The sequence below is a fragment of the Schistocerca piceifrons genome, chromosome 2 (genome assembly GCF_021461385.2).
Source record: "Schistocerca piceifrons isolate TAMUIC-IGC-003096 chromosome 2, iqSchPice1.1, whole genome shotgun sequence".
Lineage (NCBI taxonomy): Eukaryota > Metazoa > Arthropoda > Insecta > Orthoptera > Acrididae > Schistocerca > Schistocerca piceifrons.
The window spans coordinates 619,920,237-619,947,927 of NC_060139.1; the positions used below are offsets into that span (position 1 = coordinate 619,920,237).

At 44.1% G+C, this 27,691-nt stretch overlaps 1 protein-coding gene across 1 annotated transcript in view; it reads left to right on the forward strand.

Moving 5' to 3' along the window:
• LOC124776425 (UPF0047 protein YjbQ) overlaps positions 1-27,486 on the forward strand; it is a 73,162-nt gene extending 45,676 nt beyond the window's left edge. The window contains exons 4-5 of the mRNA XM_047251419.1: positions 25,160-25,201; positions 25,526-27,486. Of these exons, the coding sequence (XP_047107375.1) occupies positions 25,160-25,201; positions 25,526-25,741 (258 nt within the window). The 3' untranslated portion in view covers positions 25,742-27,486. The remainder of the gene's footprint in view (positions 1-25,159; positions 25,202-25,525) is intronic.
• Positions 27,487-27,691: the final 205 nt, after the last annotated feature.

Sequence of the window (27,691 nt, forward strand, 5' to 3'; positions counted from 1 at the left end):
CGCCGCCCCCCCCTCCGCCGCCCCCGCCTGCGCCGCCCCCGCCTGCGCCCTCCCTCCGCCGCCCCCGCCTGCGCCCCCGCCTGCGCCCCCTCCTGCGCCCCCGCCTGCGCCCCCGCCTGTGCCCCCGCCTGTGCCCCCGCGTGCGCCCCCGCCTGCGCCCCCTCCGCCGCCCCCGCCTGCGCCCCCTCCGCCGCCCCCGCCTGCGCCCCCCTCCGCCGCCCCCGCCTGCGACCCCCACCTCCCTCCGCCGCCCCCGCCTGCGCCCCCCACCGCCCTCCGCCGCCCCCGCCTGCGCCCCCCACCGCCCTCCGCCGCCCCCGCCTGCGCCCCCCACCGCCCTCCGCCGCCCCCGCCTGCGCCCCCCACCGCCCTCCGCCGCCCCCGCCTGCGCCCCCCACCGCCCTCCGCCGCCCCCGCCTGCGCCCCCCACCGCCCTCCGCCGCCCCCGCCTGCGCCCCCCACCGCCCTCCGCCGCCCCCGCCTGCGCCCCCCACCGCCCTCCGCCGCCCCCGCCTGCGCCCCCCACCGCCCTCCGCCGCCCCCGCCTGCGCCCCCGCCTGCGCCCCCCACCGCCCTCCGCCGCCCCCGCCTGCGCCCCCCACCGCCCTCCGCCGCCCCCGCCTGCGCCCCCTCCGCCGCCCCCGCCTGCGCCCCCTCCGCCGCCCCCGCCTGCGCCCCCGCCTGCGCCCCCATCCGCCGCCCCCGCCTGCGCCCCCCTCCGCCGCCCCCGCCTGCGCCCCCCTCCGCCGCCCCCGCCTGCGCCCCCCTCCGCCGCCCCCGCCTGCGCCCCCCTCCGCCGCCCCCGCCTGCGCCCCCCTCCGCCGCCCCCGCCTGCGCCCCCCTCCGCCGCCCCCGCCTGCGCCCCCCTCCGCCGCCCCCGCCTGCGCCCCCCTCCGCCGCCCCCGCCTGCGCCCCCCTCCGCCGCCCCCGCCTGGGCCCCCCTCCGCCGCCCCCGCCTGGGCCCCCCTCCGCCGCCCCCGCCTGGGCCCCCCTCCGCCGCCCCCGCCTGGGCCCCCCTCCGCCGCCCCCGCCTGGGCCCCCCTCCGCCGCCCCCGCCTGGGCCCCCCTCCGCCGCCCCCGCCTGGGCCCCCCTCCGCCGCCCCCGCCTGGGCCCCCCTCCGCCGCCCCCGCCTGGGCCCCCCTCCGCCGCCCCCGCCTGGGCCCCCCTCCGGTGCCCCCGCCTGGGCCCCCCTCCGCTGCCCCCGCCTGGGCCCCCCTCCGCCGCCCCCGCCTGCCCCCCCCCCCCCCCCCCCCCCCCGCTGCCCCCCTCCGCCCTCAGCCGCCCCCGCCTGCCCCCCTCCGCCCTCAGCTGCCCCCTCCTGCCCCCTCCGCTGCCCCCCTCCCCCAACCGCTGCCCCCGCCTGCCCCCCCGCCTGCCCCCCCCGCTGCCCCCCCGCCTGCCCCCCCCGCTGCCCCCCCGCCTGCCCCCCCCGCTGCCCCCCTCCCCCCCGCCTGCCCCCCCCCGCTGCCCCCCTCCCCCCCGCTGCCCCCCTCCGCCCCCCGCTGCCCCGCCTGCGCCGCCCTCCGCTGCCCCGCCCTCCGCCTGCGCCGCCCTCCGCTGCGCCGCCCTCCGCTGCGCCGCCCTCCGCTGCGCCGCCCTCCGCTGCGCCACCCTCCGCTGCGCCGCCTGCGTCGTTCTCCGCTGCCCCGCCTGCGACGCCCTCCGCCCTCCGCTGCCCCGCCTGCGACGCCCTCCGCCCTCCGCTGCCCCACCTGTGCCCCCTCCCCCCTCCCCTGCCCCATTACCTACCCCATAACCTACCCCCGCCCCCTCCTCCTCTCCTCCCCCGCCTACAGCCCCCTCTCCCTTTTCCCGTTTACTCCCGCCCTTCACCCATCTCTCTCCCACCCTTACTCCTCCAACCCCAACAGAACGACCATCTATAATTTAATTGCTCATACTGCTCATGAGTATATTTATTTGTTATTCTCTAGTAAAAAGAAAAGAAAACGAATTTCTATGATGTGTGTTATAATTAATTTCTGGAAGTTGAAGATAGATAGCAGGTGGTTATAAAGTGAAGCTGCTCGCAGAGGTGCAGTGTGGGCTGCAATTATCATATCACAACAAAAATTGGTAGATATTCTAGTGTGTTAATGTGGAATTTATTTATGCTGGAAAAAATTAGGTCCAGTTTTGGCCACCTGGTGAAAATCTGGTGCTGTGTATGTCAGCCAGGACATTATGACTTCCTACCTTGTAGCCAGTATGTCCACCTTGGCACAGAAAACAGTGACAACATACCATGACATGGAAGCAGTGAGGCCTTTGTAAGTTACTGGAGGGACTTGACACCACATCTGCAATCACATGTCACCTAATTCCCATATATTAAGAGGGAGGGGTCAATGAACTCTGACACCATATTTTATCACATCCCAGATGTGTTTGATCTGATTCAGATCTGGTGAGTTGGGGCCAGCACAACAGTTTGAACTCGCTACTGTGTTCCTTGAACCACTTCATCACACAGCTGGCCTTGTGACATGGCACATTGCATTGTTGAAAAATTCACGACACATGATCGACATGAAGGAATGTCGTGGTCTGCACCCAAAGTAGGATACTCCTTGACAATTATGGTGTCTTGCATGAGCTCCACTGGACTCGGATGGCCAAGTGAATGTTCCCCAGAGCATAATGGAGCCGGTACCAGCTTGTCCTGTCCCACTGTAAAGGTATCAAGCTGCTGTTACCCTGGAAGATGACGGATTTGTGACCCCCATCGGCATGATGAAGATGGTATTGGGATTCATCTGACCATCAGTGCTCTGCCATTGTGCCGACGTCCAATGCCTATGGCAGCGTGCCCATTTCAGTTGTAGCTGCTGATGTCATGGTGTTAACATTGGCATATGCAAGGGTCATTGGCTGGGGAAGCCCATTGTTTGGAGTGTTCAGTGCACTGTGTGTTCAGACACAGTTGTACTCTGCCCAGCCATAAAGTCTGATGGTAGTTCCGCAAAGTTTGTGGCCTGAACTGTTTTACCAATGAGCCCAGCTACAATGAAGGATGGCCACCCAAACATAAGCTGTCTGGAAGTGGTTTCACTTTTGTTTTGCCATGTGAAGAAAACAATCACAACAGCACTCATCAAACAGCTGACAAGTTGTGCAGTTTCCGAAATGCTCATGCCCAACCTTGGGCCATCACAATCTGCCCTCAGCCAAACCCACATGGATTGCATGTCTTCCACTTTCTTCACACAGCACACTAACTGACACTACATGTGCCATTCGTGTGTCTGACTAGCAGTCATTCCTCACCAGGTGACATTGTCAGGGTGGGCTTATATTGATAGTAGGCTGGTGGTCATAATATTCTGCCTGATGAATGTAGAAATGTTTACATATGTAATAGATTAGGAAAGGGATGTGGACAGTAAAGCACAAATAAGTAAGGAAGGCATAATGTAGATTTTGTTCAGCATGAGCACCGGAGATGTTGTTGTGATGCTGCATTTGTAAGATGACATGATCAACAGTTGCTCACAGCAGTTATGGTGGAATCTGGGTGACATGTTCCTGATTACTGGCCTTCAGATCAGATAGAGACTGAATATATTCCTGCTAAACACGTTCTTTTACATATCCCCAGAGCCAAAAGTCACAGTGATTTAGATCAGGTGATACTGCAGGCCATCCATAGGGAAAACCTATGGAGGAGGAGGGTTGCATTAAGCAGATCATAGGGAGAGCAACATGAGGTGTCACTCAATCTTGCATGAAAACAGTGGTTTCCGCACTGTTGTGCTCTTCCAAAGCAGGAACCACATGCTATGCAAGGAGGTCTCACAAACATGCAGGCATCACAGCACACCTGACAGGCCCTCTGCGTGTATTCTCTACCAAAAAAGAAAGGACTGGGAATATAGGTATGTGAGAATCCACACTACTGTCACCTACAGCAAGTGCAGTGGCTCTTCATGCACATCATCACAACATGCGGTTTAACAGTATCCCAAATTTGATAGTTCTGTGTATTCACTTGACCCTTTGGGGTAAAATGTACCTCATCACCTCATAGAATATTGCCCTGTCACACGTCATCAACTTCGATCCGAACCAGAAACAGAGGAGCAAATTCAGAACATTGCTGCAGATTGTCTGGTTTCACTTGCTGCACCATTTGGATCTTTCACAGGTGCCAGGGTAAAACTGCAAAACTTTCTGTACTGTAGACTGTGGGATGGACAATTCTTGTGACTCTGCAAGTGAACAAGCGCTACCTGGGGTATGTGCTGCATGATCAGTTACAGCAACAGCTACCTCATCAATAACTTTCACTGTAATAGGATGTCTTCCTCTTCGAGATACTACACAAAGTTCACACATGTTTTGAATTTTATGATATCCTTTAAACCTTTTAATGGCATCAGGCCTCTGCTCAGACCTTTCAGTTCGGTGATACTCTCTCGAGGCAGTGCTGTAATTGCTGCCATTCACATAAAACAGTTTCACTAACAGTGCTCAGTCTCTCTTCTTGATAGCCACATGTTCACTCATGTTATCGCTTGTCAAATGTCAGCATGGATGTCCTACTACCATACAGTGTATAAAGCCAGATTTACAGCTCGTGGCCAAAATTAGATATAATTTTTTTGCAGTGTAAATCAGTTCCACGTTAACGGGTTAGTATGTCTACTGAGTTTCGCTTACAGCCCATACTGGACCTCTGTGAGTAACTGCACTTTTATTGCAACCACCAGGTATTTGTTAATCAGATGTATTCAAAAATTAAAATAAATGTATTAAAAATTGATTTATAACATTTCTGTATGTAGTAGGGATGATACCTTCAGCTGTATTTATAGGTCTTATTTGATTTACAATCAAATTTGCTTGCATCACTCTATCTTCAGGCTTATGTACAATACCAGGAGACCATGTGAATACCTGGTAATCATTATACGTCTTGTAGTGGGCACAAAAAAATCAGTGTCCGCTATGCAGAACCTTCTTTCCTGCTTGTGCTGTGTGAGTAGAGTCTGCTCGATTTTTTTGTCTGGTCTGCAAGATGTGTGATGATGATTACCTGGTATCTACATGTTGACCTGGTAACATAAAGTCTCCTGTAGATGGTGTATGTAAAACTGAAATGGATTGCAAATAAAGTGCTGCCTGTGAACACAGCTGAAGGTGTCATCCCTATTACATAAAAATCAGAAAATAGATATCCAGAGTTACACTGCCTGGTCAAAAGCATCTGGACACTCCTATGTAATGTGGCTCTGACCATTAGCTGTCGTGAGAGGTGGGCCCACCAGTATAAAACAAGGTGAGGTGTATTGTGTTGTCAGTGGAGATGCAGTAACAGCAGAAAGGGTAAGTCAGGAGAGCTCAGTGACTTTGAACGTGGACTAGACATTGGATGTCATCTGACATGCAAATGTATTGGGACATTTCAACTCTTCCAAAGATTCCCAAGGTGACTGCTAGTGATGTGATTGTGAAGTGGAAACATGAAGGAACAGTCACGGCTAAACCAAGATCAGACAGACCTCCACGTACTGACGGACAGGGACTGTCAAGCTTTACAGAGGGTTGGTGTATAAAATCACTTGAAATAACCATCAGTTCCAAAGTGCAACCAGCAATGCAGCTGCCACAGTGATTTTGTGTAAAGACTTTAAAAGGAATGGGATACAATGGTCAAGCAGCTCCTTATAAACCACACATTTCTGTGTCATTGCTAAGTGACACCCAAGGTGGTGTAAAGTAGTGATCTGAACAAGAAAATGAAAAGAATCAATTGACTCATTCAGTTGTAACTTTAGGTATCAGTTAATTAATTAATAAATTAATAAATCAATTCTTTTGAGTGAAATCATTCATGGGGCGCAGATGAATGAAAACAATCAATTCTATCAGCTGTAGCTTGTACATATCAGTTCGTCTATACATCCGTTCTTCTGATTGAAACCAATCTGTTGGTGCAACTCAATGAAAACAGTAATTTCGGGGGGGGGGGGGGGGGGGGGGGAGAATGCTTTAAGAAATTTGAATGAAAAGGTATTAATTATTTATTTACGTATAATTTTATAATGCAGCACCAGTACTTAATCTTTTAAAACCAACAAAAAATCTGTATCTGAAGTCAGAAGTGTGAAAAAATCATTTTCATGTAAATAAATACATAAATTTAGAAAATACATAATTTTAAAAAATATAGTTTTTACTCAACTATCCTTGAAATAATATGTGTTGTTTGACTCTAAAAAGATTATGGTTCATGTGTAACTGAAATGGCTGAAAAAGTATGGAAATGAAATCACTCAAATCCATTTGAGTGAAAAACTTATAGCTGACATGGCTGCAGAGACTAGTTCCATTTCATTCTTTCATTCAGCTGAAAAAATCAGCCTGTCAGTTTGTTTTAATTTCCTATCAGTAGTGCAAAGAGTGATGCCACTGGACAGAAGATGACTGGAAACAAGTGGTTTGAAGTGATGAATCACACTAGACCTTCTGACAATCTGATGAATGGTTTTGAGTTTGGTGAATGCCTGGCGAGTATTAGCTACCATAATGTGAAGTGCCAACAGTGAAGTATGGAGGAGGTAGTGTCATGATACGGGGGTGTCTTTAATGGTTAGGTTGTTGCCTACTTTTTGCACTTAAATGCTGTACTTAAAAAAATATGAACACATTACAGCATTGTGTACTGTGTACAGGAGAGGAAGGGTTCAAAGACGATGGTATCAACATGAGAACATGGTGTGTCATAAATTTGCATATGTGAAGCCACGGTTTGTGGACAGTAACATTCCTGAAATGGAATGGCCTGTCCAGAGTCCTGACCTGAACCCAGTGGAACACATTTGCGATGAGTTATAATGATGATTTTGCTCCAGACCCCAGTGTCAAGCATCGCCACCTTCTCTGGTTTTGGCTCTTTAGGAAGAATGAATGGAGAGTTCAAGCCTTCGTAAAGGAGAATGCCCACTTGGTGGTGTTGGGATATATTTGATAAGATAGTATATATACTATTAGCTAATGTAAATGAAATGACCGTGTTGTTTGAGCAATGAAATTTTACTTCACTTCATGTTGGGAACATATAACAGAATTTTTGTGTATTAGTAATCCATCATGGGTTGGGGAATAACATCATGAGTTAGTAGTGGAGGAAGTTGGTAACCAGCAACTTAGACAAGGAACTTGCCAAAATATGTTTACAGGGTTCGTTTATTGCCTCTGCAAACTCAGTTTTTGAGTATAAATTGATTATCTCATTGTAAAGGAGGAGCCAACAACAAGAAGATATGTAGAATGACGCAAGCATACACAATGTCGGTGTAAAGGAACATGGCAATTTCAGTAACACATTTAAACCACTTATGGTTGATGTAATCTGAAAACAATGGCCCAAAAAGGTTTTTAAAATCGGAGAGAATTTAGTGAGTTACACCAGTTAAGATGACTTAATAGGGGATTATGTTGAAGAAAATGTAACTGATTTCATTAGTTGAATAAAACCAGTGATATATTTGTGTTAGATGTCAATACCAATATGAATAAAAGCTGTTCGCATTTGCATGTTATTGGCAGCAAGGCACAGTGAGCGCTTTACCTTCAACAGTAAACTTTATTTCTGTCAAATGCTCACATAAATTTCTTAATGGTTAAACTGGTGTCGACTCAGTTGCCATTGCTGTACACCGATAACAAGTAAGGAATGGTATACAAGTGGACTTAGAGTGATGTTACACTGAAAATCTAAATAAATATTACTGAACTACTAAAATTTAAAAGTGATAACATAAGTACTTTTTGGCTCATGGTTATGTCAGAACATGAGAAGCCAAGATTTACAGTGGCTCATACTAGGGGGTTGACATCTGGTTAGCCATTGTAAGTCCTTACACAGCGAGACTTAGCTGTGGAAGCCATGACACTTTGGTCACGTTCATTAGCTGCCTAAGAATAAGTGATGAGAATAGGAAATTGGTGGCAAAAGTTCAGATTCTGTACTGTTGTTTTTAAATCGCTATTAAAAAAGTCCAAGGAAGTGTTACTTTATGACAGTAAGATGCTTTAGTTAACCTGAAATTGTCACACAACTATTCAGTGGAATTAGACAAGAGATGATACAGAATGATTTGAACTTCACATGAAAATCTGCCATTGACATTTCATTCACATACTGTCAACAAAATAGTTATGAATGCAGAGTTTCTGCAACATCATGTATTGTGTAGGTATTGCTTTAATGAATTTTAAGGTGTGTGTGTGTGTGTGTGTGTGTGTGTGTGTGTGTGTGTGTGTGTGTGTGTGTGTGTGTGTGTGTGTGTTTTCGCCCCTACACATCCTGCTCTGAGGAAGAACAAGAGTTTGAATGTCTACATCAGTGATTCCCGACCTTTGGAGTGTGCCCCACATGGGTGGGTGGGTGAGTGAGGGGGGGTTGTGAGAGATTTTATAGGATGAGGAGGGGGGAGGCAAGCAGAAACTTGTAGTCAGACAAGTCAGAAATTTTATATTCTTATTATTACATATAGTGAGTTCATTTTTTTGTAGTGTTGGCAACAGCAGCTTTGCGTCACGCATCACCAAATTATTGCTGAGACAACAAATTCTTCAGTTTGCATTGTGCATACTTAACCACGTATTATGCGTGTTGTGTTCCGTAGAAGTAAATAGTATTTTTATTGGTTTTGTACATTGAGTGAAAGTGTCTGCTAAATGGAGATTGAATAATGAAGAACATATCAAGTATGAATTCACATTTATTCAAAAAGACAATGTCCAACCACCACAGTGTGTAGTGTGTCATAATGCCCTCAGTAACAACTTGTAGTGGCCTGGAACATCACCTAACAACAGCTCATACGGTGTTGAAAAATAAACCAAAAGATATTTTTTGTTGGAAAAAGACATTCTTTAAGTCACATGAAACTGGACTCTGCTGGGATTACCCTTTGCAATTGATGTGCATGCACTTCCTTATGAATATGCACTTATATGCACTTCCTGATGAAATACTAGAGGATGTGGTTGAAATGAAATGTGATTAGGGTGCTAAAGAAGAGTTTCAACAAATGGGATTGGAAGAATTTTGGGACAGTTTCCTTTCTATTTATCCAGGAGTGGCAAAACAAGCCTTAAACATCCTCATGCAGTTCTCATCTCCATACCTATGTGGGACCAGTTTCTAGACAACAGCTGTTGTGAGGAGGGGGTGAACACTGCAGTTTTAATTTAGCTACCAAGTCTTTTGAAACACTAAAGTTTTGTACTACTCTGTATATGATAACCCTGTTTCTACTGATGTGTCAATTGCAGAGTGTCAAAGAAAATTTTCCGAAAGCAGCAAATAAATAAATAAAATAAATGCATGGGCATGAGATATTCTGGGGTTTTAAAGGTGGGCAGCAGATAGAAATAATTGGGAAACACTGTTCTACATAGTCACCACAACATTTTGTGCCTCTCACCTCTAAGACCTTCACAATAAAAACACATGCAAACAAATATTTTTGCTGGAGGTCTTGGGCTTCATGCCAGCATAAAATAATACAACGTGTAGATAGTTAAGGCACAGTATTTTGATTGTGTCTGGCACTGTATGTTGACTATAAGCAACAGTTTTTTGATTGTCTGATGCATTTATGTTAATAATGGAAAAATGTTTGAATACAGTAGGCAAGAGGAGCTGATACACAAGATGTGTAATAAAGTATCTTCAAACACATTGGTTGCTGCCATCTTCAGTAAAATGGTCACTATCAAAAATAGGTAATGCAGTATTTCTTTAGCATTCGAATTGTACAAGTTCGGTTACCTACTGCTGTAGTGAATGTGTCTCTTGCATAAAAAAATGACAACATTGCAATAATGGGGAAACTACTAGACACTGTATTCTGCTAACATTAAATGTGAGAATGCTTTATGATGATGTCTTTGAGTAGTACACCACAATAGAGCCACATAAAGTCAAGATGAAATCGGTAGCTGTCAGGTATTTCTGAAATTACAGTTTGGGAAACACTGTTATCTTGGGGTGAGGGGAGAGAGTGATCCTGAGCAGTTAGATGGTCAGTGGAGTCATACTGATGAAAGTGTACCAGTATTGCTTCAGCATATTCAGTAGTGTTGGAATTTCATCTCCCTACCTCCCACTGCATGAGAATTTCCATTTGTAAAAGATTTCATACCTTAATCTGGGGGTTCAGTTTTGGGATTCCAAGTGAAAACTAGTGCAAAACACCTTTGAGAGAGGGATATTCCCCTCCCCCCCCCTCCCCCCCCCCGAGAGGGATATTCCCCTCCCCCCCCTCCCCCCCCACTCCTTCTAGGATTCTTGTGTGTGTAGAAAGTTGTCTTGGTTGACTTAGTATTTATCTGTACAAATCGATTACACACTTGTACAGACTGTCTTCCAAACATAATTTTAAACCTTTGGTCAAGGCAGTAAGGTATGTTGTGTAGTATCCAACATCAGTTGGAAGAGCATGAAAAGACTCAAATACTTTCGGTTCCCATCACAGACTGAAATTTTGTTGGAGCACCAGAGGAATGTCCCACCCTAAACTTATCTCCAAATGCTTGTCACAAACTGACATCACTGTACATGTAACACACCCAGCCAATGTGGCATTTGTTCATATTGCATGCACACATTGATTGCTTTGACATAAATTAGGGGTTATTAGGAATGCAACTAGACAGTGTTACATGTTTTGATTTTGACCAGTGTGCACAAACTGTTCACTTGTTTCATAGATACATTGTTTGTTCATACTAGGAGGAAACTGAAAACAAGTTACACAGATGATAGGAATCAATCTTTTTAGAACTTGAGAAAATTAAGTTTGTGGACTATGTGATCTTAGTTCACAATATAAATATTGTGTTGTTTGTAAATTTATACAGACTTTACCTGTAATATATTCTAAGATTTATTGCTGTGCTGCAATTGGCTGAAGAGTGGGATAACAATGACTGCTGCATTTGTTGATTTGTACAAAACGTGTACACCTAAAATTATAAATAAAACACTGAAATAATGACACACTAATAAAGAGGCTAGTTTTTAATTAATATTGTAGTGAACAATTTACTAAATAAATAAGAATTATTTAGGAATAAAGGAGGCGACTCACCGAAAAACAGAAGCAGTGTGTCGTTGATAGTTACACAAACAAAAGGTACAGAATGTTGCTGGATTTCGGAATGGGCTTCCTTTTTCAAGCTGTAGGAAGAACGTGTGTGCATGCACACCCACACTATAGGGGTGGGGGTGGAGGGGGGGAGGAAGCGGTGCAGCGAGGCATCTTAGGTTTAGACCAGGAAGCTTATGGGAGCAGCAGATGTGCTGTAAGGATAGCTACCATCTGCACAGCTCAGAAAAGCTGGTGGTGGTGGTGGGGAGGATTCAGATGGCATGGGTTGCGAAGCAGTCATTGACATCTTGCATTTTGTGCTCTGTTGCCTATTGTGCCACTGGGTGTTCCACCTTGTTTTTGACAACAGCTTAGTGGTGGCCATTCATTCTAGTTGACAACTAGTTGGTTGTTGTACCAATGTAAAATGCTGTGTAGTTATTGAAGCAGAGCTGGCTTATAACATGGCTGCTTTCAGAGGTGGTCTGGTCTCTGGGGTAGGATAGGCCCATCACGGGATTGGAGTAGATGGTGCTGGGTGGGTGGATTGGGAAGGTCTTGCATCTGGGTCTTTCTCAGGGTTATGATCCCTGTGGAAGGGGTTTGAGGGTGGGTGTGGCATAGGGTTGAACTAGGATGTTGTGGAGGTTGGATCGGTGGCAGAACACTACTTTGGGAGGCGTTGGAAGTATTTTGGGTAGGATGTGCCTCATTTCTGGGCACGATGACACATAGTCAAAGCCCTGATGAAGGATGTGGTTCAGTCACTCCAGTAAAGGGTAGTATTGGGTGACAAAGGGGGGGGGGGGGTGCTTTTTGTGGTTGGTTCTTGGGATGGATGTGAAGATCAGGTGTGTGTGTGTGTGTGTGTGTGTGTGTGTGTGTGTGTGTGTGTGTGTGTGTGTGTGTGTATATGAAGTTACGGCATAGAAGATCTGCTTGTGACTTAGGTCTTGAGGTATAGCATGTTTGCAAAGACCACTTTGAGGCTTTCAGCATATTGGGTGAGGGAGTTTTCATCACTGGAGATACGTCTACCACGGGTGGTCAGGCTGTATGGGAGGGATTTTTGGTGTGGAAGGGGCAGCAGCTGTCAAAGTGCAGATGCTGCTGGTAATAGGTGGGTTTTATGTGGACCAAAGTGTAGATGGAGCCATCTGAGAGAAGATCAACACCTAGGAAGGTGGCATGATGGGTGGAGGAGGACCAGATGAAGTGGATGGGAGAGACGGTGTTGAGCTTTTGAAGGAATGAGGATAAGGGGTCCTGGCCTTGGTTCCAGACTATAAAGAGGTCATCAATAAACCTGAACCAGATCAGGGATTTGGGTTTCTGGGAAGCTAGGAATGTTCCTCTAGGTGGCCCTTGATGAGGTTGGCATAGGAGGGTGCCATGCGGGTGCCCATGGTTGTGCCACAAATTTGTTTGCGTACCTTCTCTTCAAAGGTGAAATAGTTATGGATTAGGGTGTAGCTGGTTAGGTGTACAAGGATGAAGTGGGGTCTGGAATCTGCAGAGTGATGCGAGAGGTAGTGTTCAACCATGGCAAGGTCATGTGCATGAGGGATGCTGGTGTATAGGGAGGTTGCGTCAACAGTGATGAGTAGGGATCCAGGAGGTAAGGGTGTGGGGATGGTTGAGAGCCGCTGCAGGAAGTGGTTGATATCTTTAATGTGAGAGGCTAGGTTTTGGACCATTGGTTGGAGATGTTGATGGACAAGGATCAAGATGCTTTTTGGTGGAAGCACTGTAAGCAGACACAATTGGGTGCCCAGGGTTGTTAGGGTTGTGGATTTTGGGGAGCATCTAGAAGATGGATGTGCTAGCTGTTGTTGAGTGATTAGGGAGATTGGATTCAGGGGCGAGTTTCTGGGAAGGGCCTAAGCATTTCAGCAGATTTTGGAGATTATGTTGGATTTCTGGGATATGGGGTCACTTTGGCAGAGCTTGTAGGTGGAGGTGTCGGACAACTGGCAGAAGCCCTCTGCCCAGTAGTCACTCCAGTTCATTGCAACAATGGTGGAATATTCGTCTGCCAGGAGGGTGATCAGGTCAGGATCCGTTTTTAGATTATTTAGAACAGTCCTCTCTTCTGTTGAAAGGTTTTTGTTCTTAGGGAGGGACCTGGGGAAGGATGGTGAGGCCAGGTTAGAAGTTATGATTTCCTGGAAGATGACCAGAGGATGGTTAGGTGGGAGTGTGGGAGGGTCATGTTTGGATGGTGGTATGAATTGGGACAGTCAGGGTTCGATGTTGGGATTGGTTTGGTTTTGGTTGGTGAGGTTCGTTACAAAGAAGTTTTTCCACCGTAGGGAGTGGAGGAAGGAGAGTAGGTCTTTCACAAGTCCAGCATGGTTAAACCTGGGAGTAGGGCTGAATGTGAGGCCTTTGGATATGGCTGAAACTTCTGTGGGACTGAAAACTTTGGTGGAAAGTCTAACAGCAGTTTCTGGGATTGTTTTGGATCTGGGTTTCATGGGGTGTTTGTAGGATTATTTGGAGGATGTGGTAGGTTGGAAAGGGCAGTTAGGCAGCATCTGGATTCTATGAAGGGTTGATGAGGAGGTACACTGTGGGTAGGATGGTGGTTGCACAGTAATAATAATAATAATAATAATAATAATAATAATAATAATAATAAAGATTTTATTGTCTTTAGGCCATTACAGCAATTGACAACGTCAAATGAAGTTACAATTTATAATACAGTGTGATAAGGTATTGACTACTGAAATATTTTAGCTTATATTGCAATAAATGTACAGTGGGTCATCTGTTGGATTACTGCATTTTACAGTTAAAGAATTCATTGATATCATAGAACAGGTGGGCAATAAACCATTCATGCAATCTTTCTTTGAATGTATGTTCAGGAAGATCCTGTATAGCATGTGGCAGCTTATTAAATAGTTTGTGCCCTGTGACTTCATAGCTATTTATTGATTTTGATAGTCTGTGGTAAGGCGTGTATATGTGTTTGATGCTTCTTGTGTTGTAACAATGTACATTTTCTCTACGTTTCACATCTTGTAGCTTCTTCTTTGTAAAGATTAAGACATTGTATATAGAGAGGTTTATTACTGTCATAATTTTTTGTTTAGTAAATAAGGGTTTGTAGTGAGCTTTATGTGAAGAATTTGTAATTATCCTAATGACTTTCTTCTGCAATAATAGGATGTCATGTATATGACTACAGTTACCCCACAAGATAATGCCATAGGATATTATACTTTGGAAAAATGCAAAATAAGATGATCTGATGTATGTTTCAGGTACACAATTTCTAAGTTGTCTTAATAAATAAATTACTCTAGATAGCTTACTACTAATATAGTTTACATGTTGGCCCCAGGATAACTTTTCGTCTAAATAAACTCCCAGGAATTTAACAGAACTAGGGTCATCAGATAGTGGCTTGTCTCTTAGAGTGAAGATTATCTGCTGAGTTTTATTTTCATTTAGCAGGAAACCATTTGCTCTGAACCAATATGCTGCATGAGTGAGTGTATTTTCAGCACAGGTTTTAAGATAATTAAGATTGTTACTGCTATGAAGAAAAGTCGTATCATCTGCATACAATACAGTGGTGGATCTAATAAACGAGGGGAGGTCATTGATCATTATCAGAAACAGGAAGGGCCCCAGTACAGATCCCTGAGGCACACCTACTTTAACATTTTCTATGTTTGACATTTCCTTACCAACACAAACTACCTGTTTACGGTTGTTGAGACTCATTCCTTTGATGCCATAGAATTCTAGTTTCTCTAGTAGTGGCGTGTGCTCAACACAGTCGAAGGCCTTGCTTATGTCACAGAATGAGAACTGAGCAAAGCCTTTGTTCTCAAAAACTTTGAGGATGTAACTGACTACCGTGTTGATTGCATCAATGGTCAGCAGATTCTTCCTAAACCCGTATTGTGTAGCATTAATTAGACCTAGATTCTCAAAGTGAGATGATAATTGTTGGTACATGATGCATTCTATTACCTTGGAGAATGCGGGTACTATTGAAATAGGCCTGTAACTAGTTGGAGAATCTTTATCTCCCTGTTTGTATACTGGGACGATCCTAGACAGTTTTAACTCATAGGAAAATATCCCTCAAGTAAGCACTTGTTTATGCAATGGGTTAAAGGGTACAGAATGCAATCACACACTTTTTTTAGCAGGTTGCAAGCTATCAGATGATTTCAGTTGTTTTATGACCCCTTGTACAAATCTAGGCGATACTTTGGAGAAGGTTAGCATGCTTGTATTTAGTGACTGTCTACCCCAAGGTGTCCCAAGGTGGGAGTTGGATGTCAGCAGGCTGGATGACTTGTGGAGGTGGTGTCTGGAATGTTCTTCTAGGTGTTGAAGTGTCAGAATTTCAATTTGGGTGATGAGGTGTAGGTAGTGAGGATTGCATAGTAACAGTATTTTGCGGTGGTAATGAAGGTGGTTCAGGAATGCCTGTGCCATAGAGATATGTTTGTATTGAATGAGGTGTGTGAGGGAAAGGGACAGGTAGAATCTGGAAAGATGGAGGTCGTTGCGGAAGGACAGGTGGGATTCAGAAATAACGATTTTGGCTAGGAATAGGGAAATTTTTCTGAACTGGTGCACATAAATAGAGCAGGGGTTCATTGTGGAGAGGTGGGAGGAGGGATAGTGCTGACGAAAGAAATTGGCATTGGAAGTGGTGAGTAAAGCTGTGAGGTGGTTGTAGGGAGGGTTGAGTAACTAACATTGATGGGTGTAACGAATAGAAGGAATTGTGTTGGGGGCAGGAGGTAGTATTGTGACTGGAGAACATCTGATCACATCCCCACAAGCTCCTCCCTGCCTGCTGCCTCTCTCCATCCCTCATCCTCATCCTCACCCTCACCCCCACCCCACCCCACCCCACCCCACCCCACCCCACCCCACCCCACCCCAGTACAGTACAGTACAGTACAGTACAGTCTCCATGGGCCAGAAAAGAGCAGTTGACTGAACACAATGTAGGGAAACAGGTATGTAAGTACGTGTGTGTGTGTGTGTGTGTGTGTGTGTGTGTGTGTGTGTGTGTGTGCCTGCCTGCATATTTTTCCTTCAAGCTTGAAAAAGGAAGCACATTCAGAAAGCCAGCCAAGGTGTGTACCTTTTCTTTTTGTACCTATTGACGACGCAGCGCTTCTGCCTTTCAGTGAGTCTTCTCCTTTATTCCTAAATATTATGTAATTCTCAGCCAGAACTGTCTGTACATTACAATTTAATAAACAGTTTGTAGAAATACTAGTTCCATTATTTTGGTTGTTAATATGGCACTAAAGTAAAGTTGTACAGTACTGTTGACTGGGAGACCCCAAAGGGTAGGTTCAGCTGTCTTATTGAAAAAGTTTTTCTTATCCTTTAACAGAGTGGCACCTTTCATTTTTGAAGTATGATAGTTGTTGTTTTAACTGTATTTGATAAGTGTGTGTGACTTACTGGTGTGTGTAGTGTTGTAATGATGATAATACATGGGAGAAGATGAAACTCAGTGCCAGCACATAGCTTTCTACTCTCAAATAGCAGCAAAGGGGGACTGAGCTTAGCATTTCCATCTGACTGATGGTCACCATCAGCGGCGTCACATGCCCTTACATTCAGACAGTGCCGAGAGGTTTGGAATTTAATCTAAGACGTTGGCGCAAAGATGGGGCTCAGCAACTCTATGCCATCACCACTCCTCCCGTTTGCTGCAGAGGCAAAGGCAAAGCAGCCAATAACACATGACATTCATTGGCAATTACCCATCCAAGTACTGCCCATGACTGAAGTTGCTTGACTTCAGTGATCTGATGAGAACTGGTGTATTCAATGAGGCTGCAATATGGCAGTAATAGATTGAGATTATGTGGCAGTTAGACTAGTTATGGTTAGCTTTCCAGCCTGTTCTATTACTGAATATGTAATCAGTCATCCTATTCATGTAAAATGTTTTAGTTTCATGCGAAGTATTGAGAGAAGTATTAGAAATTGTTGATAAGAATCAAATTCATATCCCTTCATTGAAGTGCACTTTTAGGTAGTTTTTTAGAGCACGCAGAGACTGGCAGGAAGAACAGTTTGATATTTTAAATAGTGACTCTTCTGATTGTATTGTCTTCTCTTTCCTTGACCCTTTGCACCCACAAGTGATGAAATTCCTGCTTAAATAATAGTTCATCTGACTGGTATTTAGTTTGAAATGAATAATGGAACAGTCCATATTTGGAAATAACTGAGCTATGGTAGATATGAAACAGTTTACCGATTACCATAAACAGTGCAATGCTGAAAAATAGTTACCACATTCAAATTTTACCTCCTTTTTTTTTTTTGCAAGTAGTTGACGCATGTGACTTCTGTTTCCTAGTACCTTATTTTGTTCATTTGTATTTAGGTCACAGCAATTGAGACTGTGAAATTAAAATTCTGATAACTCGTTACCAAGGGAGTGGTCACAGGAAATATATTTTTATTCTGGTTTCTGGAAGAAAATATTATTTGCCATTCATGAATTGTAATGATGTTGCAGTGCCACAATATACAATGAGGTGACAAAAGTTATGGCAAGAGCTGGTTGTAGGGTTAACAGTGTGACGCAGACCCCATGAAGCCATGGACCAAGTTGTCAACGAGGCAGTGTGCAATCTGGTGGTGGCTCCATAATGGTGTGGGTTATATTGTTGCAAAAGAAGCTGAGTAGTCACCTTGGTGTAGTGGATGTACGGAGGGTCGTGAGTTCAGAACTCACCTGAACTGCAAAATTTTAATTTCTGTATTCGGTTTGAGTACATTCTAAAAGTATCCACAAATGTCAAGAATCATTGTACTGGAATGTTCTGTAACTGTATATATACTGTATGTGTTCTGGCCGGAGGCAGTTCAATCCACACTCTTGTATGTGCAAGTGCTGAACAAACCTTCGTTAAGTGAAGTTAGTGTTTGTCATTCATCTAATTACACCTTCTTCTATGTGACATTATTCTGGTGGAGACGCTGCTTATTGGAACTTGTGATAGCGCACGTTATCGATGACACAGTGGCGAGAAACCTGAGTTCGAGCCATATTCAATAGATCGCAATCTATCGGAGACAGAAGAAGAAGAAGAAGAAGAAGAGGACGAAGAGGACGTTACAATGACAGCTACTGTGTGCCACCACATGAGACATACTTCCGGATTCTCTGGTGGCCAAGATTCAAACAAGTGGCTGAAGGTATATGAGCGTATTGCCAAATTTAACAAACGGGATGACACCATGTGTTTAGCTAACCTGTTTTTCTACTTGGAGGGCACTGCCAAGCAATGGTATGAGAACAACAAGGAGAAGTTCACAAGCTGGAAAGTATTGCAGGCGGAACTGTGCAAGGCTGAAGATAAAGTGTCCAGGAGAAACTACAGCATCCTACATTCAAGGTGTCTTGGAGCTGTGTAAAATAGTGAATCCTAGAATGGAGGAGGAACATAATGTTGCACACCTCATGAAGGGTGTTGCTGAGGACATGTCTCATGCCTTACTCCTGAAGAAGGTTTCGACAGCAGACGACTTCATAAAATGGTGCTACTATATTGAGACAATGCATCAAAAAAGAATTACATGCAAGAAGTTTGAACGCCTTCCAAACATCGTATTGATGTCTGTGATGGAGGAAGGAACTGATTTCACAAGTGTTCATCAGATAGAGAGAGAGGAAGTTCAGAAGGCACTGGGGTTGCACGACGAGCAAAAAACTGAGACTCTTCAGTAGGTCATAAGGGAGGAAGTGGAACAGACACCCAATCTCTTGTCCTTCATTTCCCTTTAAAACGGTGAAATACCAAGACCCAGGCAAAGTTATGTTCCTACAATGCCCCATGAGGAACCTGTTTGGGCAACAAGGAAGACTGCTGTCTGGAGGACCCAGGATAACCAACCAGTATGTTTCCACTGTGGACGACCGGGACATGTGGTGCGCTATTGTTGAGAAAGGCGGCAGATATTTGACGACGCTCGTAACAGAAGACAGCAGACTGATCTTAGCCGATGCCAACTCCAGGACGATGAAGATGAACAAGAAGATGGGGGTGCAGGATGACATAGGTCACCATCGCCGCAAGCTAGTCACTGGAGAGGACGCTCCCCAACACGCCGATTGAGGTCTCCATCGCCGTTTAGAAGCTCCAGCCAATCACCTAGCCGCTGCAACTTGGAAAACCTTCCTTGGAGGTGAGGCCGCTGAAGAGAAAGATCCTCCGCCGTCGATCACTACAAAAATGATAGGAAACTATGTCAATATCCTCAGGGATGGTTGATCAGCCCATGCTCTTGTGGGCTCTGGGGCATCATATTCAGTCATTTTGAAGAAGTACCGTCGCCAGTTGCAGAAAACCATATTTGTCAACAACAACAACATCTCTGCTGAAGGTGGCTAATGGGAAATATGTAAAACCTACAGGAAGATGTGTCATTTGTGTGGGTATAAGTGGCCATACACAGCCCTTAGAATTCATTGTATTACAAGAGTGTAGTCATGACGTCATTCTCAGATGGGACGTTTTGAAAGCTTCTGAGGCAATTATACATTGTAGTCACTGGAAGATTATGCTCGATGAGATGAGATACTGTGGACAGGAAGATGCGCATCCGAGTGTATGGAGACTGTGTGTGCTGGTTGAAGTGATGATTCCTGCAGTCAGCGCTAGAAAGGTAACTGTCATGTGCCATGCCATGCATCAACCCGTGGATCTTGTAGTGGAATGTAAGAGAAGCATAGCACTGAAGTATAACTTGGTCATCCCAGCCTCTGTCGTCTCGTTTAAGAATGGATTCAGTGAATTGTGGATAGTTAACGTTCGCCGAGAACCGCAGATCCTTCCAAGATGCATGTGTGTGGCAAACATTGAGCCACTAATTGCCAAACAGCTGAGTGTCATGGAAACCTCCCATGCTGAGTCTTTGGGCGAAATAGGCACTACTGTCATGAGACAAGATCGTCTAGCTCGACTATCACCAGATCTCACTAAGGAACAACAGAAGAAGCTACTTGTCATTCTTCAAGAGTTCTCTGAATGCTTCAGTCCACAGGTGAAGAGCAAATTAGACAAATTGACAGTGAACCTCCAGATTAGCACTGGAGACCATCAACTAATAAGCCAGAGAGCATACCGTATGTCAGCAATGAAACTTCGAATAATTCGCGACGAGGTAGAGAAAATGATGAAGAATGACATCATTCAGCCTTCGCAGAGTCCATGGGCGTCACCAGTGGTTCTCGTCAGGAAGAAGGATGGCAGTTGGTGCCTTTTGTTGATTACAGTACGATAACTAAAAAGGACGTTTACCCTCTTCCACGAATTGACGATACACTAGATTGTCTGAAGGGGGCTAAGTTTTTCTCAGCTATGGACATGTACTCGGGATACTGGCAAATCGAAGTAGATGAGGCTGATTGTGAGAAAACTGCATTCATCACCCCTGAGAGCCTGTACGAGTTTAAGGTAATGCCGTTTGGTTTGTGTAATGCACCAGCAACTTTTGAATGGATGATGGATAATCTTCTAAGTCACATGAAGTGGATGATGTGTCTTTGTTTGTTGTTGTTAGATGACATTATAGTGTTCTCAGAGACATGAACACGTAAAAAGACGGAGGGCCGTTCCTAAGTGTCTCCAACAAAGTGGACTGAAACTTAATCCAAGAAAGTGTCTCTTTGGAGCAAAAGAAATCAAAATACTTGGGCACCTTGTGTCAAACAAAGATCCTAAAAGTATTATAGATGTGAGAAGCTTTCTCGGATTATGTTCTTATTACTGTTATTTTATCAGACTTTTGTATCAAAGCCAGACCACTCCAAGAGTTGTTAAAAGCCAATGCTAAATTTATCTGGGGTGGTGCTCAACAAGATTCTTTCGATGTGCTGCGAAAAGCTCTAATGACTGACCCTTTACTTGGTCTGTATGATGAGAGAGCACCATTACTACACACAGATGCTGGTGGCTATGGGATCAGTGTTGTTCTGCTGCAAATTTCAGATGGAAAAGGGAAGGTTATAGCGTATGCTTCTAGGACACTTACAAAAGCCGAGAGAAACTACTTGACGACAGAAAGAGAATGTCTTATTGTGATCTGGGCCATGTGCAAATTTTGACAGTATCTCTATGGAAGGCCATTCACAGTTGTTGCAGAAAATCATTCACTCTGTTGGTTGACAGGTCTTGAGAATCCAACAGGACGACTCACCAGGTGGGCACTACGTCTTCAAGAGTATGACATTACCATAGTGGTATGACATTACCATAGTGTACAAAAGTGGAAGAAAACACCATGATGCCGACTGTCTCTCAAGAAACCCTGTGCGAGACCATCAAGACTTTGATTAAGATAGTGACTGTCTCGCAGCACTCCAGGACCTCTCTGCTGAGCACAAGAAGGATGCCAAGCTATCTCAAATGATGCTTGCCTTAAATCGGTCAGAGGATGTGAAAGGACAATTTAAGGTAATTAATGGATTACTTTGCAAGAAAAACTTTGATCCGTTTGGAAAGAGGAGGCTACCAGTGATTCCTGACCACATGCACTTAGATGTTCTACAGAAATTCCGTGTCACACCTCAGGCCGGACATTTGGGATTTATTAAGACATATGATAGAATCTGCAAGAAATTTTTCTGGCCAGGTTTATTTAGGAGTGTCCGTCACTGTGTCGCACTGTTGAGAGTGCCAGAGGAGAAAGGCAGTTCCTCAGAAACCACCTGGTCGACTCATACAAATTCCACCAGCCGAAACACCTTTTCAGTGTATTGGGATTGACCTCCTTGGACAATTTCCAGTGTCTGCTAGTGGCAATAGGTGGATTATTATTTGCACTGATTATCTGACGCACTATGCCATTACAAAAGCCGTGAAAACAGCCAAAGCATTCGAGGTAGCCAAATTCATTGTGGAAGACATTGTATAAAAACATGGTGCCCCAAGGTTGTTAATTACAGATTGAGGGAAAAGTTTTTCAATTGAATCTTGTGACAGAGATAAACCGTCGACACAACATTACTCATAACATGACTGCCTACCATCTGCAAACTAATGGGCTTACTGAATCCCTTAACAAGACCTTGGCCGACATGCTATCAATGTTCATCAGTGTTGAGCAGAGAAAGTGGGATGAGGTGCTACCTTTCATGATGTTTACCTGCACCACCACCAAACAAGACACCACAGGATTTTGCCATTTTTCCTGGTGCATGAGCATGGGGTGACTATGATGATGGACACTGTGTTTCCATTACATCCTGATGACGTGGATGACGACTACATTGGCCAGGTGTTAACCAGAGCTGAGGAAGCTTGGCAGTTAGCTCGACTCTGCACGTTGCAGGCTCAAGAAAACAATTGCCGAAGGTATGACACAAGCCATCACCCTACTGTCTTACCAGCCCAGTGACCTCATCTGGATCTTCACTCCTGTTTGGAAGGTTGGTCTCTCTGAGAAGTTCCTCAGGTGCTACTTTGGATCTTATAAGGTTGTAAAACAATTGTCTGATGTTACTTATGAAGTTGAAGATTTTGACCCCAACACAAGACAACGAAAGACCAGGGATATGGTCCACATCCTTTGAATGAGGCCCTATAAGGATCCTGCAACCCAGGGTAAATTCGAAGCTCTGGTGACAGGCAACAGGCGGAAAGGTGATGAAGAACATAACGGCAAAGGAAGTTCTAAGATCGCCGCCAGGGCAAACGTCAGTCATCGGGAGTCGGAGTATGCAGGAGAGACGACTCGTTCCTGGACTAGGAGGACGTAACACTGAGACTCTGTTCTCTTAAGGAGGGAGCAGTGTCGCAAAAGAAGTCGAGTAGCACAGTCACTGTGGTGTAGTGGTTATGATACTAAACTGTAGCATGGAGGGTCGTGAGTTCAAAACTCACCTGAACTGTAAAATTTTAATTTCTATATTCGGTTCCAATACATTCTAGAAGTACCCACAAATGTCAAGAATCATTGTACTGGAATGTTCTGTAACTGTACACATACATGTGTGTTCTGGCTGGAGGCAGTGCGCTCCGCGCTCTTGTATGTGCAAGTGTTGAATAAACCTTCATTAAGTGAGGTTAGTGTTTGTCATTCGTATAATTACATCTTCTTCTACGTGACATTATTTACATGGGCTGGAACAGATCATTGACTGGCAATGGTTACCTTTGTTTATGAGGAGACCATTTGCAGCTATTCATGGACTTCACGTTCCCAGACAGTAATGGAATTTTTATGGATGACAATGCTCCATGTCACTAGGACACAGTTGTTCGTAATTGGTTTGAAGGACATCCTGAAGAATTGAAGCGAATGATTTGGCCATGCAGATTGCCTGAAATGAATCCCATCAAACATTATGGGACATAATCAAGAGGTGAGTTTATGCATAAAATCTTGCACCGGGGACACTTTCGCAATTCTGGGCGTCTGTAGAGGCAGCATGGCTCAGTATTTCTGCAGAGGACTTCCAATGACTTATTGAGTCCATGCCACACGAGTTGCTGCTCTATGCCAAACAAAAGGTGGTCTGACGTGATGTTAGGAGGTACCCTTGACCTTTGTCACCATTGTGGTATGTTGACCTATGTTAAAACTGCAACATCATGATACAGTTATTTCTTTTATTAATCATTCTAGAGCACCATATAAACACTGTAAAAGTTGGAAATGTTTCTCTCATGGTAGTCTAATTTCATTTGCTTCCAACTTCATTACTACCACAATGTCATTTTTTCTTATTTTTTTCAATGTTACTGCATTGTGTTGAATTTAGCATGTATTGGCTGTATTTGTGGAAGAACTACCTGCTGTGTTGCTTCATTCCAGGCCTGCTTGTTAACTGGTACTGACAGCTGGACATCATTAATTTAGTTGTGAAATAGTTAAACCCTACAAATGTTGAAAGAGAAAGGTATGAAAAATTGCGATTTCGGGAAGCGGGCACTATCAGATGTAATTTGAAGACGACTTCCACATTCAGAGCATCGTAAAGTATAATATCGTATTGAAACGTAATGCCTGGCGGGTGCTGAATGATGAGGATTACTTCAAGTTGTAAACCCATTTTCAGTATAAAAAAGTTGCTTTTATTCACATGCCCATTGTCATAGTGGACATAAGTCAAATAAATAATTTGTAAGTGTGCCGTTTCACGCCGTCCTTAATGTAGCAGACACCTTAAAGTAATGAAAGTTTGAAAGACTCGTTGGTAGGCAACTCCTACTTTGTAGATGAATATCTTAACAGGGACTGTTAGATCAGCTTAATTAAAATTGACTGTTGCTTCATGACTAATATTAACTGAGAATCTTGGGGATAATGACTGTGGAGGCACTGATTGTATAGTGGAGACGAAGGGAGGTTGCAAGGTGTTTAAAACATTGGGCTTGCATTTAGGAGGAGTGGGGTTTAAATCTCTGTCTACCTATCCAAATTTAGGTTATTTCTCTAAATTGTTTAATGTGCTAGTTCCTACAGAAAGGATATGGCTGACTTCCTTTCTCATTCAAATAAAAATTATGCAGAACTCCTGTGGACCATTTGGTGAAATCCTTTTTCAATCTGAAGTACACATACAAATGCGTGTGTGAGAGCCCTCCACCCTCCCCCCCCCCCCCCCCCCCCGTCTCTCTCTCTCTCTCTCTCTCTCTCTCTCTCTCTGTCTGTCTGTCTGTGTGTGTGTGTGTGTGTGTGTGTGTGTGTGTGTGTGTGTGTGGGGGGGGGGGGCGCGCGCGCGCGGCATTTCTCATTAAATGTTGTAAATGTTGCTTAATCGTAATTTGTGGAAATGATTTTCAAAAACTATGCCCAACTTTAAGAGCAGTTGACTACCTTGTTGGAGAGGAACAAGGGATAGTTTAGAGGAGGAGGGCTAGTCCCGCAGACCACAGGTAGGGAGGGACCCACGAGCTTTGAGGATGAACTGTAGACAAGGATGAAGGGAGATGCATCAGAGAGATTTATTTTATGTAGGAGTAAGGGGGAGGAGAGTAGGTGATAGTCACACAAAATTATTGTGGAAATGATACAATTTTCATTTTGTTTACAGGGTTTGCCTTATAGACATTCCTGTGAAGGGCCTGACGACATGGTGAGTATTCCATTTACTTTTTGGCTCTAAATGATTATACTTCTATATAAGTTTATTTACCATTAGCCACATTCCATGTGGTGTATATCCATTATTTTTTCTAGGTTACTGCTATTGGCTTGTTTCATTTTCAAATTGTCAGTTTAGAGTAAATGACCTGTAATTGAACAGCTGTAAAATTTTTACTGTTAAACAGAGGTAAGCCTTGAAGCAATAGACCTAAATGTTGTTTAAAATAAGAATGTACATGTTCATGTAGTATGAAGTTTACTGCAGTTTATATATCATTATGAATATGTTCTGAAATGTATAATTTTGTTACAGCCAGCTCATGTAAAAGCCTGCTTCCTTGGCTCTTCACTTACAATACCAATAACGGATGGTAAATTAAATCTTGGTACATGGCAGGGTATCTGGCTGTGTGAACACCGAGACCACGCAGGCTCTCGCAAAGTGGTAATTACAGTTAATGGTTGCCTCAGAGACTCGAGTCGAAGCCCATTGAGCCCCGTTTCACCGATAGCATCTACAAGTAGTTAAGGGTTCAGGGAGAAGTATATGATGTGTGGGCCGTAGATTTAACATTCCATACTACAGAAGTGATTGATAATAATTTCATACATCTTCATTTATAATGAAGAGTGGTGTGATGGGAAGTTTAGGTGAGACAACGATGTTTCTTAGTTGCAAAACATTGTTAACAGGGAAGCAAGAAGAAAGTTGATAATGGCACAAGTGCAATTCTCTGATATGTTGTGTAAACATATGAAAAAGGCAGTTTTTGTGTGCTCAACTTGCTGCAACATTTCAGTGATCCTACGAATGTCACCCAGTTATCCCTCAGGGTACGAGTGTGTAAAAACACTACACTCACTTCGCCGATGAAGTTGTGAAGTTGAGAGTATTTAGTTAAGGAAACAGAGTTCATTCCTTGTTGTGCAAGGAACACACAGCAGATGGTAGTTTGGAAAGGAAAAAGATTTGGCCTTTCACTGCCACAGCACAAGAAGTATACTTTATTTTGTGAAACACAAATAACCACGTACGTGCTGTACCTGGGCTTTATGATATGACATGTACAGTTATATAGAAATAAACAAACTGGTCACTTATACATACATTAGTATCCTTCCACATATTTGCAAGAAAAAACACACAAATGTAAAAAAAAAAAAATAATCCCTAAATGTTTTCTACACTTGCATTATGGTTTCCTGAGTATTGCATCATACATGAAAATTTTAATTAACATTCCATTTATGATTACTGTTCCTTGTTTTTGTGAAATAATTATTTAAGACTCGTCCTTTAAGGGGCTTACGGTTTGGTATTATTGTTATAATTTGCTCACACTGCGGGTACTTTGAGTCTAAAAGCACATGTGTGACTGATGTTCGAGAGAGTTTCATATACAGGGTTTAGTTTGATTATTGTTAGCTTATTATAAACAAACGAATGATAAGAAATTCCTTCGTACCTGATACTTTATCCCAACGATGAGAAATAGATGTTTTGTAATGTTTTTCCAAGTCAGAATGTTGTTGACATGTATGTAAACCTTGTACACTCAATATTTTTTTAAAGGCCCAGGTGCCAGTGTGTGGAGGATGTAGAACCTCAGTGTGATGTCCCTACGTTTGGAGAACAGTGTGAGGAAAGTGTGGTAACTTCCAGTAAGCTAAATATTTTGTGACAGGTCCATTGAAAATCTTCACTTGTATTAATATGTTACCTTGGTTTATCTTGATGGTGTAATATTTCTCCTAAAAATTGTCACATTTGCTTTTTTTTTTTCTCTTGCAGTCATGTCACAAAGTAGGAGTCTTCCACATGAATGTTAATTATGTGTAGGTTTTATCAGGCTTGTAAAAGTTAAATGAAAATGCTCATGACATATCGAATTTTACTTCAGAATTGGAAATTTCTGTCTGTGCATTTCATTGTCACATGGTAGAGCAAGCACATCAGTATCAATGCTAGAAAGCTGTGTGTATTGGTACAATATTACTGATGTGTACAGAGTTTTGTTAATGTTATCTGAGAGATGTAAGTCTGTTGACTTTTTTTAGTATATGTGTAAGCACAGTTACACATAGAAATTTTCAGTGGTGTGAAAGTTGACTAACACATGGACAGTTCCATTGAGATGTTGTCATTCCTTTTGATGTTCCTTTCTACTTAAATGGCTGCACATAATAACAACCACAAAAATGGGTGGTGATGGAGGGAGCAGTGGATAATGCAGAGGCATTGATATTGGAAAATAAAAATAGTTGGAGCAGTTATAATGAGACTTGGTTTATTTAAACCCCTATTCCCTTCACACTGTGTAGTATTATTGTCTTTCATTTAGTCACTTCCAGAAGTTTATTTATTCATGATTGTGGGACATAGAACAACTTCATTTTTGTGGCAATATGTTAAAACACTAAAGTCTTTTAGATGACTCAACTGAAACAAGGACTGCATCTTTGATCATTAATTGCTATG